The sequence below is a fragment of the Ammospiza caudacuta genome, chromosome 7 (genome assembly GCF_027887145.1).
Source record: "Ammospiza caudacuta isolate bAmmCau1 chromosome 7, bAmmCau1.pri, whole genome shotgun sequence".
In the NCBI taxonomy this organism is placed as follows: Eukaryota; Metazoa; Chordata; class Aves; order Passeriformes; family Passerellidae; genus Ammospiza; species Ammospiza caudacuta.
This window is the reverse complement of record NC_080599.1, coordinates 25,433,010-25,445,097: the sequence shown is the minus strand read 5'-3', so window position 1 is coordinate 25,445,097 and position 12,088 is coordinate 25,433,010. Positions and strand designations below refer to the sequence as shown.

The following is a 12,088-nucleotide window of genomic DNA, read 5'->3' as shown; positions in this document are numbered from 1 at the left end:
TTCCTGCAGCAATTCTTTGTGCAATCTGTCAAAAAATTTCATGCAGGTACTTTCAATTGGTTACATCTGTTGTAAAGTAAAAAAATGATGCTCATATCAAATCTGCAGTCTAGATCCATTACAGATTTAGGAGGGTTACCAGTTATGCAAGAGCAAGATTCTGTTGTTCTGCAGGTTGTTTTAATTTCTTTTAAGTAAAATGGATTATTTAGGAGCTAAAATAAATAAATACAGTGTATTTTCTGTAGTATATTAGCTTGTTACTTGCTTTAAAAATTCAAAGAAAAGGTGCTTTTTAATGAGAAGAAAACTGCAAAGGCTCAGGATTGGCATGCAGTGTTCCTTTTTCATTTCTTAATCTGAAGCTCAAAGCATTAATGTCAGTTCATGGCCTCTATAGCCAGCATGCAGTGCATAGACAAAACACAGAGAAAGAAGAGCAGTGCATGTGGTGTTAGAATGACAAAGACAGTTATTCATATGAACAAGGAATAGGACTCCAGTACTTGTGTGCTGCAGAAACAGTTGAAGAGTTTTTTGTCTTCTGTCATCATGCTAATGAAATGGAGATTGGTAGTGCAGCTTTGGGATGATTTTGTTGACCTGTGTTGGATGGTGGGTCAGTGTTACAGCCCTGAGCCAGGTGTATGTATCAAGGACTGTTTGTCAGCTTTGCAGGGGGAGAGGCCTGGTGTAGCCAGGCTGACTTGCTTGCCTTAGTATTAATGTTATCCTGGGCTGTAGAGAATATTTGTTCAGGTTCTGTGGGTGGGTGGGGAACTTGGGAGTTCTGATTGCTCCTTATACCTTTTATCTTTGCTTAATTTCTTTAAGTAGCTGTTGTGTTAGCACTCCTCTTTTAAAAGTGCTTTGTGTGACTAATATTCATTGCTGTTGCTGTGTGACTCCTCTCTCTATATATAGCTTTAACTTGGGAGGAAGGTTATGGGGAAATGTGTGGTAATGTTTAAATAGCATATTATCACCCAAACTTGCTTAAACAGCAGCTCATTCCCTCTTGACAAGGGACAAACACGCAGTGTCCGTAGGCAAGAACTGAACTTTTTAAAAATTCATTTGTGTCCTGCACGTGTGGAGACTGCAACAACATCTAAAAAGCAAAACAGCCCCAACAATAAAACCCCTTTTTGTCTCTCTTGCGTTGCTGTTAATGCACATGGGCAACTACAGAGATTATCTAAGGATTGAGTAATCAATCAGTTGCCACCTTTTTCTGCAGTAATTTGTATACATTCCTAGTCTGGGTTCCCATCTCACTCTGACTGTTATTTATGATATCAAAGTGTTGGCTTCAACCCTGCTGAAGAAATGCTGTTTGCTTCTTGTTCAGTGAGAACACTCAGGTCTGCCAGTGTGCTCTCATACTTGCATTCTGGGACTTGAACTAATGGCAGGGTATTTAGAGGAGCACCTTCAACTCTGGAATTTGTTCTCCAGTACTGTTGGCCTACTGGTTTCTGTGGAGCTTTGGTTAAAATGCCTGTATTTCTTCAGGATTTAGTCAGAAGCAGTTAGATTTTTGGGGTTGCTGCATGTTCATAGAGTTTTTATATCTGCAATCACTTTATCAAACAGCAGAAATGGTGTAAGCTGTGTATTGATATAGTAACATTAATCTTAAGATATACTTTAAAATATATCATGTGGCAGTAAACACTTGGCTTATTATTGGACAAACAGAGCAAAAGGGTATAACTTCATATTTTTTCACTGAAATTTTCTGCTATTAGTTTCTTCTCTGAATAAAACAGGCTTGAACAGTCTGTGATTCTTATTCTGAAGCTTGTATTACTATATTTTATATGATAGTAGTACTTTATGTGATGCTTGGTTTTGGTTTTCTTCTCTTGAGATGCATATGTGTAAAGAAAGTAGGATTTGTAAGTTTGCTGTGTGAAGTTTACCTGTGAATTCTTGATGTACTTGTCATTAAAAGTCCATTTTTGTTCTGATTGAAATTCTGATTAATAAATCAGCTATCAGAGAAGTTGTATTCTAAGAGGTATTTTCATAAGCCCCTTGAAGAATTTGAATAAAAGGAAGCTTTCAGTAGAATCCATGTTTGAAAAATCTTGAAAGTACAAGTCCTTTTAATTTTTTTTTTTTAGTTTCAATTTTTGATATGTGGTTTCTTTTTCTGAAGATTCCGTAAAATGAACAAGCGTCTCGTTCCCCGAAGACCCCTTAGTGCCTCCCTGGGCCAGCTGAATGAGGTGGGCCTGCCTTCAGGAGCTATCCTCTCAGAGGAAGGGGGAGTGGACATGCCCAATAGGAAAACTTCTGCTCTGCCAAATGGAATTGTGTCAACAGGCAGCACAGTGACACAACTGATTTCTCGAGGGACTGACTCTGGTTATGAAAGTGCCCTGAAGCCGGGGAAGATGGACCATCTGAGCAGCAGTGCCCCTGGATCCCCTCCTGACTTGTACGGCTCTTCCTACCTGTTCTTCACGTTGTTGTGGGTGTAAATGGGGAGTAGAGACAAAGGAAACCAGTTCTTTAAAAAACAAACAGAACTGGAGTTGTGGTTGTTCTTGTGTTTGGTTGGGGGGATTTTTAATTATTATATAGTAAGAGTAGAAAGCTAAAGCTAAAACTCTAAACTCTGTTAATTCCCTGTTTGCTTATATTTTAATTAGAGAAGGTGATAGAAGCCTTCAGAAGGTGGAGTGTAGACAAATAACAGTGTTAGAGTACTATACCAGGCCTTAATGAGCAGTGCCATCTTTCCACTTCTTTAGGCTGGAATCTGTTCCCAAGAGCTCTATTTCTGCCTTGCCAGTGAACCCTCATCCTGTGCCTGCTCGGGTGCCAGCTGATCTGCCCTCAGTGTCTGTCACCAAGCAGTTGCAGATGGTACCACGAGGGTCTCAGTTGTACAGTGCACAACAAGCAGATATGTTTTATCAAGACCCCAGAGGGGCTGCCCCATCGTTTGAGCCAGCGCCCTACCAACAAGGTAAGATTGACACCAAGCTCTTTCATCCTTGTGCTGATTTTAGTCTTTCTTCCCACGCTGGTTTTTAAGCCCTTTAATTGAAGTTCTCTTACAAATGACGTGGATGAAAGACACTAATATGGTCATGTCATAATAAAATGGAAATTGGCAGGATTTTATGCCTTGACTGAAGTCTTCAGTGCAAGTGAAAACAATACCTGTATCTGTTCAGGTGTTGCAAGTCCTTCTGTCTTCAGTTCTTCCTAACTGGGCTGGATGAGGGATACAGTGTGGTAAACCTAAATTTAGTGTGACTCAGAGAAAATGGATTTAAAGTGAATATGATGACTAGACAGAAATGAAATTAGAGAAGAGTGTTCACAGAAAAAGAAAATGTCATAAAAAAGGAACTAAGAGGAGAAATTTAACTATAAAGAGAGCATGTGGAGAAAGATCATATTGAGGGGGATTAAAAAGAGAATATATGGCTATCTGTATGAAAACAGAGGATGAGTCTTAGGCAATGTGAGGACACAGAGAGAAATGAGATAAAGTGAGGTTAATGTGAAAGAAAAATAAGTAATGACAGACCAAGGAAAGTTAAAAGCAGAAAAAGCTCTAGAAAGCAAAGGTGAAATGGGGGAAACCATTTCTGAGAAAGTTGCAGAGCATTTTGAATAAAAACAAACTATTTACATTTGTTCCAAAAGTGAACATCTGAGTTTTCCACAAAATTTGATGTTATGCACATATTCATGCTTATTTTAAAATTATTGAGAGATCCTGGATAGAATCTTCAGGTAACCAGGCATTGTGATATTACAAGTCTTTCATGATTTACAGTTCTGAAATGTCTTTCTCCTGATCAAGACATAGAACAAATCTCTAAATGACTTTAAATCCTGATAATCCAAGTTCCTTTACCCACCCAGTGGCTCTGATATGCTTGAGCCCATCCAGAGAAGAGCGATAAGGCTGGTGAGGGACGTGGAACACAAACCCTGTGAGGAATGACTGAGGGAGCTGGGGGTGTTCAGCCTGGAGAAAAGGAGACTCAGGGGTGACCTTATCACTCCCTACAGCTCCATGAAAGGTGCCTGCAGTCAGGTGGGGTTGGGCTCTTTCTCCAGGCAGCACTGACAGAACCAGAGGACACAGTCTCAAGCTGCACCACGGGAAATATAGGTTGGATATTAGGAAGAAATTTTTCATGGGAAGAGTGATAAAGTATTGGAATGGCCTGCCTGGGGAGGTGGTGGAGTCACCATCCCTGAATGTGTTGAAAAAAAAGGTCAGATATGGCACTTGGTGCCATGGTTTAGTTAAGGTGTTTAGGGCATGGGTTGGACTTGATCTTGGAGGTCTCTTCCAACCCAGGCATTCTGTGATTCCATGAGATAAATTTAATTTAGTTGCACGGATGAAGATGTACAGACCAATCTTCAGTTTAATTTTTAATTCTTACCTAGCTGAAAGCATTTGTAGCAATCTGCAGAGACATTCTGGTGATGTATTTCTATTCACTGTGGTGGGCTCAGTCTCACCAGCTCTTCATCAGCTACTGTAACATTGACACCATGCTGGTATCTTAGGTAATTACACAATGTCACTCGAGCTTTGGATCAACTTTTACTTCTTAAGGGTTTTCTACTGTCCATTTTTGTGAGCAATTGTGCTAATCACTTTCTGTATCTTGTGTTTCCCCCCTCGCCTCATCTCAGGAGTGTACTATCCCACTCAGTCCATGTCTCGCTTTGTGCGCCCCCCTCCGTCGGCGGCCGAGGCGGGCGCGCCGTACCTGGAGCACTACGGGCCGTACCTGCCGGAGCGCGTGGTGAGCCCGCAGTACCCGCAGCCGCAGGGCTACCCGGCCCTGGCACAGCCCATGTACCCGCCGCACTACGACGGCCGCCGCGTCTACCCGCCCGTGCAGCCCTACCAGCGCGAGGACGTGGTGCGCGGCAGCCCCGTGCCCATCGACATCCCGCAGGCGGCCGTGCCCCTCTACGTGCCCGAGGCCAGGGACAGATACCAGCAAACGGAGCCTTACTGCCCCGTGGCTCCGCATCTCGGGCAGATCCGACCTTCCTGCCACAGGGTATGCGTTCTGCGCTGTGGTTTTCTGCTTGTTTTGGGAGAGAAAGTGTAAACTGCTTGGGGGATTGAATGGTTTTGTACTAAGGCCTTTGTGAAAGTCTGAACTTTAGGAAGCGGACCAAAAACTGGAAGGTAACTAAATTACCTTCAACTCTCAGTCAACTCTCAAGTTGAAATGATGTTAATATGTAAAAGTAGGCTGCTTTAGCGCTCCGAGTAGAAAAGCATTGGAAATCTCATACGTTTCTGACTTTTCCAGCAAAGATTAGGCTGGAGAGGGTTACTCAAGTGCAGAGTAAATACAGCATGTGGAAATGGTCACACATGCATTCTTGTACTGCCCATCTGTGACTGACCAACTCTGTACCTTAATAATTAACATTAAACAAACCTGCCTTGATAAAAGAATTAAAAATTCTGCTCTTCTGAATTTTTCTAGTTAGATAGCTAACTGGAGGGTATTCCTGCTGTAAGTTTACAAATTGGTTTTGGTAACTCACCAGCTGGAATTGAGTTCTGTAGAATAGTTGGACTTAAGTCATTCAGATTAAAGGTTCTGAATCCTATTGCCAGGTATAGGAAGTGTTTTTCACATAATTTACAGATTTATCTGAGTGTGCGGTGTTTGTGTTTAATTCTGTTGCAAAGTGAATAATAAATGTGACTACTGACCTGTAGAGTTTTATTGAGTTACCCTACATGACTGTAATGGAACTTGCCATGCTGAACATGTGCCAGTGGGAACTTTGTCAAGTTGTAACACTTGCCTGTTTGTGGGGTGTCTTGAACTAACACTGGCCAGTGTAGGAAAATGTATGTCATGTATGAAAGTTAACAGGTAGACTTAAACAAAGTGATCATTACTTGTTGTTTTAATGATTCTGTCTGTCCTCTGTATTTCCCTCTCCTTGCAGTACATAGCTGTCTTATCTTGTTCAGATAAACAACACTTAGAAAATTATTCATTTTGTACTTTAATGCTTCAGGAGCTCTGAAACATTTTCCTGTCTTCATTTTAGCCTCATCCCAGCCTGGATGAACTTCACCGACGAAGAAAAGAGATCATGGCCCAGCTGGAAGAGAGGAAGGTGATATCTCCACCTCCTTTTGCACCATCACCAACCTTGCCTCATCCTTTTCACTCGGAGGAGGTAAGCATATTTTGACAAAATATGAGATACTGGTATGTTTAGAAAATACTTGGGCCTTTACATGCTGGTAGGTGTAGACAACAAGAAAATCAGAACAATAGAGCACTGGCAAGTGTTGGGCAAAGTAAATTTCGTGCCTAGCTGGGAAACCCTTGTAGTACAGTCTCCAGTATTTCAGCTGGCTGTTGATCTACCACTGGTCCTGAGCTCTCTGTTTTTGGTGCAGCCAAGAAAATTAATTTAGAACCATTACTAATTGAAGTAATCGCTCTTCACAGTTACCAGACTTTACTCCTGACATATTTAGAATGAAGTAACAGCTTGATAGAGATTTGTTTTTTTTAACCAGTGTCAAAATATCACCTTCGAACTGGCCAAGTGAACAGTCAGCACTGGGAGCGTAGCCAGGGGCTCAGAATTTCATGCACTTCTTGTCTTCTCTGGCCCAGTTCCAGAGGGTGGTGTTTCTGATAAAAAATAATCCTGGTCATGTTTCTCAAGTTCACTACTGTTGAAGTGCACAGGGATGGCTGTGAAACTGCTTCTTGCCTTCACTTACAGAACCAGATTTTTGTTTTTGTACAGTACTTGGATGAAGACCTGAAGGTAGCTGGGAAATACAAAGGAAATGACTACAGCCAGTACTCTCCGTGGTCCTGTGACACCATCGGCTCCTACATTGGAACCAAAGATGCAAAACCCAAAGATGTTGTGGCAGCAAGGAGTGTGGAGATGGCGGTATGCAGGGATAAGGGGAGAACAGAAGAGTGGATATTACTGTGGGTTGGGAAGGACTTTCATTTGCTTTCCACAATGATGGGCAGTTTCCCAAGCACTTCCCCAAATAATGATGGCAGTACTTTTATTTAAGCTCAGAAGTGCATCGCAGTCACAGAAAGCATTTGCTGGTGTGTGAAGCACTTAGTTTTCAAAGTTATGAGCAGTCCTACCCTTGTGTAGCTGGTACAAAATTCTGCATATAGTTGCAGTATAGCCTTTCTGCTCTGAAGCCATAGATAGCAAGAGTATTGTGCAAGAATTATTCTTTGCATTTACTTGAAATGCGAAAATTATTCTGTCCTGGCAGCTTTTTAATTAAGCATGTCCGTCTGTTGCTGCCTGTATTTCTTTCTGTCAGAGAAAGATGCTTTGAAGGTGGTTGTTGTTGCTGTTAAGGGTGTTACTAGTTTTTACTTGGAGGACTGTGATTTTTGGCCACAAGAGTACCCAAAAGTTGCATGCAGTTTTTGAGAAAAGCACAGTCAAAACTTTCACTAGGCTGTTTCTTCTTGAAGGCAATTTCTACATCTCTGCTGCATTTATTCAGTCCTTCCCTGAACTTTGGGAGGTGGGCTGTGATCTTACTTTGTGCTGCTTCATTTTTGCTAGGTTGCAAAACGAAGGGGCTGCTTGGGTGTTACTATTGGGAGTCATGAATGGAGAAGAATATAAAGAGGAGTCCTGCATACCACCACTATTCAGTGTCTTCCTAACATTCACACATCACTCAACATGAGGAGTAGGCTGGTAGCTCATGCACGTAGCAAGTCATTCAAGCTCTTCAGGAGAAAAGACTGTTTAGCCTGAGAAACTATTTTACAGAGATTCATCTATCCTCCTTCACCCCTCATCTGCAAAAGTGATCTATTGATTTATTTTTGTATTGTTGGGGTCATGGAGACCATTCTTTGGCCAATAAGAGGGGGGGGGAACATTTCTCATCAGAATTCATTCTTCTGTAGACAGATGCTCACCTGTTGCAACCACTTATTAAATCAGGAATTTTTTTTGGTTCAGCTCCTCCTCAGAAAGACTCCCCTTTAGCCCTCTGCCCCATTGGAATTAAATTTGTCTTTTTTCTGTCTGCTGAATTGCTTTCCTCGTAAAATCTTGAAGCTGCTGTTGGAAATGGACCCAAAAAGGAGGCTTTCTAGTGAAAAAAGCAGAGCAAAAAATTGCATTTCATCTGCAGCTTTGTCCTTTTTACCTGTCCTCTTGCTCTCAGTCCTACACAGTGTGGTTGCCTGGAGTTACCACACTGCCACGTTTGACCTGGGGAAGTACTGAGATTACTTGGAATCAGCTTATTGCTGTCTAAGTGGCAGCATCCAGGAGTGATAAACAGCTCTTGGCTTTCATCCCTGCTGCTAGAAAACTGTGTAAAAAAGCTGCAGCTGAATTACAAGGAGTAATAAGGTTCTAGAGAAATAACCTCCTTTTTCAAGGCTAAACAAAGTATTCTTTGCCCTAAGAGCTAATTTTCAGATAAGCAAAATGGGATCTCTGCTGCTTTTCAGTTTTTGCCTCCTCACAGGAAAAAATTATCAAGAGACCTTTACTGAATTAATTCTTCAGTGATTTTTTTTTAATCATTCAGAAGAGATTCTTTTTTTGAAGGACACGAGTAGTACCACCTGATACTACTCTACTATACACTACAGGAGTGCATAATGCTGAATATTCTGCAGATGACATGCAGCTTTACTGAGTAAATAGAAGGATATTAAAATTGGTACTAGCATCCTATGGCCTCAAGATTTAAATGTATTTTTAATGTATTATTTTTCCAGAATTCCAAAGTAGATTTTCCCTAATATTTCCGTTTCTAAGTATTACATTTCTTGAGTTTAGCTTCCAACTTAGTTGTTATTGCCATTTCCACCCCCTTTATTCCTGTCTCAGATATGTTAACTGTTTTTTGCAATCCTTATCCCCACTGAAAGCTTGCAGAGTTTTGTTTTGTTATAAAATAAAATTTTATTATTAATTTTTATATTATTTGGACTATACCAAAGGTTGTAGCCTTTAGACAATTTTCTTGGTGTAGTGGTCCCACTTACCTTGCTCTTTTTGTTTTACGTGCACAGTTTTTCTTCTTTAGCAGTCTTAACTTGATTTTGGCAATTGTTACCATATTACATTTTGTGGTAGCCAACGGATAGCTTTCCTATTTAACTCAGCTCTTCGAGGACATTGTGAACACTTCTCTCCTCATATACTGATCCATTAAGGTGTTTGAGTCTGAAACTGAGTTAGAAACCAGGATGTTGCAAACAGTAGTGCTGCTTTATGAAAAGTGCCTGAAAAGATATACCAGACATGTCCAAGTAAGTGTGGTACTGAAAAACTCCCATTCTGAGTCATTTTCAGGCTGTTAGGTTATACAATTCTTAGCACTGGGCTTCAGAGAAATTTCTTTGTGATTCTAGAAGGAATGTGTATTCCTCAGATATACCCACTGGTCTCTTCTTTGAATTTATATGAGGGGGAGGTTTTCCCCCTCTTCTCTTCCCATTAGACTTTCTCTGTCTCAGTTTCCATTTGTTGCTGCTCTCTTCTTCTGGATTTGATGACAGTTTTTCAGCTTTTTCACTGTGGTGAAAAATCACTGTGGTGTTGTACTGATCATCTTAAGGTAGGCCATTAAGGAGATGTCCGCTCTGACTACAAAAACTAGTTGAAAAGTAAAGGGAATAGAGAATACAAGAGAAACTAACTGCACTTACCAAATTGTTGTGAGAGGAATGTGTCCTGTTGGTTTTGGAATGAGTTTTGGAGTGCCTTTTCCATGTGTTGTGCAGAATGTGGACAGTAAAGGCATGCGTGAGCAGCGACTGGACATGCAGCGGCGCGCGGCCGAGGCGGGGGACGATGACCTCATTCCCTTTGGAGACCGCCCAACTGTGTCAAGATTTGGGGCCATCTCCCGTACTTCCAAAGCCATGTACCAGAACTCTGGGCCCATGCAGGCCATGGCAGTTCCAGGAGCTGCCACCAAATCCATCATTTCAGGTATGATCTGTGCTCTTGCATTTTGTTGACTGTTTTTTTGTTTGTTGCTATTTTCTTTACTTGCCTGGAAGACAAGCCCTCTAAGCTTGTATCTTGTCTTAGAAGTACAGCTGTGGTGTGTGTTAATGGCACTTAAAATAACTGCAGGTAGGGTTATACTGAGAAGACTGAATTCAGGACAAGGTTGCCACAGTTTTCTGAGATCACTTGGTCTGGACAAGAGGAGACTGAGGGCAGACCCCATAGCAGTCTACAGCTGCCTCCCAAGGGGTGCAGAAGGACAGGCCCTGATTTCTCTGTAGTGACCAGTGATAGGACTGGAGCTCTGTCAGGGGAGGGTTAAATTGGATATCAGAAAAAGATTCTTCCCTCAGAGGGTAGCACTGAACAGAGAATGGTCACAGCCCCAGGACTGCCAGAGCTCCAGAAGTGTATGGAGAGTACTCTCGGGTACAGGGTGGGATTGTTGGGGTGTTTGTGGAGGGCCAGGAGTTGGATTCTGTGGTCCTTATGGGTCCCTTCCAACTTGACATATTCAGTGATTCCATGACATGTTTGAGCATACAAGTGTATTTGTTAGTGATATGTTGTTGCTGTTTGGAAGAAGTTACTTTGTTCTGCTAGTCCCTCTGATAGGAAGCTTATTATAAATCTGTAGCAGCAGAATCCAGAAGCCTTGCACTTTCCCAAATACACTATGCAAAACCATCTTGATGGACTATTGTACTGCTGCTCTCCTGCTTTATGGGTAGCTGCTCTTGCACACTTAATGCAGCCATTGTCTCATGTACTGTTAGGCAAAGCAAAAAAGTAGAAGTAGTTCATTTCCAACACATCTATTTTCTAAGCACATGTATAATATGGCCTTCTGTCTTACTCCAAAAGAGTAAGAGTAAGAGACCTCTTTCTTGAGGTGCACTGCATAACCTTAAGAAAATATTGAATTATTATATTCCCCCAAACTTGCTTCTAGCTCTTTCAGGCAGTAATTTTTTAGACTTTATTACAAGTAGAGCTCTGACTTCCCTGAAAAGTTACTATTTAAACTGTAGTTACTGAGATATGTCAGAATTATCAATGAACTCCTGAGTCTTTTAGGAACTTCAGTAGTAAAAATAACTGCAATCATCATGTCTGTAAGTTTTGTTCTGTGTTTGCTCATCTGCCTGAGTATCTGAAGTCCTTCACAGTCTCAGACTCTGGAAGGCTGTCACAGACTGTTAGGCATACAGGAAGAGTCGTGTATTAGGCATTTGAGACTGGTCAAGGAGAGTATTTCTGTGTTCATTCAATCAAAAGAAATGTTCAACCTCTCATAATTAGAGGACTGGCCTTTCTTCTTCTTCTCTGTCTAGTTTTGTGTTGGGTGAATGACTGAAAGGGTGATTTTGTAGTAATGCAATGTGGTTTTCTTCTGTTCCCTGGTAGACTACAGTCCTTATGAAACCCACGGTGGCTGGGGAGGCTCTCCATATTCTCCTCATCAAAATATACCTTCTCAGGGACGTTTCAGTGACAGGTGGGACTGCTGCATTTTTTCTTTGCCTTGCTCTAAATTTTCTCTATTTTTTTTCTGTGCCAGTGGAGTAAAGATTTTTTTTTGAAATCTCCTTGTTTTCCAATCCCAAAGGGAGAGGCTGTCCATGTCAGATGTGGCTGCTCATGGGAAGCAGTTGCCCTCAGCTGAACGGGAGCAGCAGCTGCGCATGGAGCTGCAGCAAGTTGACCATCAGATCAGCCAGCAGACCCAAATGAGGGGGCTGGAGGTTGGTACCAGCGTTTGGAGCAGCACTGGGGGGTGGGATGGAGGGAGATGAGGCTGGTAAACCTTTCAAGGGCTGACCTTTGTAGTGATACTCAGTAGCAATACTTAATCCTGTGATGCCAGGCATCAGGGCTGTGGTGCAAGTTCCAGCTTTTCTGCTCAGCAGCAGAAACTTCTCTGCACTCCACATGCACACCAACACTATATTTGAATCTGCAGTCTGTGCTTAGTCTTGCTTGCTATCACTCTTTTTCTCTCCCCCTGTGTTCAGCTCTACTCAGAGGCAAACTTGGGGCATAGGAGCCTGTTCTTCTTGACTTTACT

General features: G+C 41.8%; 1 protein-coding gene across 1 annotated transcript in view; it reads left to right on the top strand.

Annotated features, from left to right (window-relative positions):
- The window catches only part of LOC131560311 (roquin-1-like), a 55,666-nt gene that overhangs the window by 22,054 nt on the left and 21,524 nt on the right, over window positions 1-12,088 (top strand). The window contains exons 10-17 of the mRNA XM_058808989.1: window positions 2,165-2,446; window positions 2,763-2,980; window positions 4,681-5,057; window positions 6,076-6,207; window positions 6,775-6,945; window positions 9,789-9,999; window positions 11,428-11,518; window positions 11,630-11,765. Of these exons, the coding sequence (XP_058664972.1) occupies window positions 2,165-2,446; window positions 2,763-2,980; window positions 4,681-5,057; window positions 6,076-6,207; window positions 6,775-6,945; window positions 9,789-9,999; window positions 11,428-11,518; window positions 11,630-11,765 (1,618 nt within the window). The remainder of the gene's footprint in view (window positions 1-2,164; window positions 2,447-2,762; window positions 2,981-4,680; window positions 5,058-6,075; window positions 6,208-6,774; window positions 6,946-9,788; window positions 10,000-11,427; window positions 11,519-11,629; window positions 11,766-12,088) is intronic.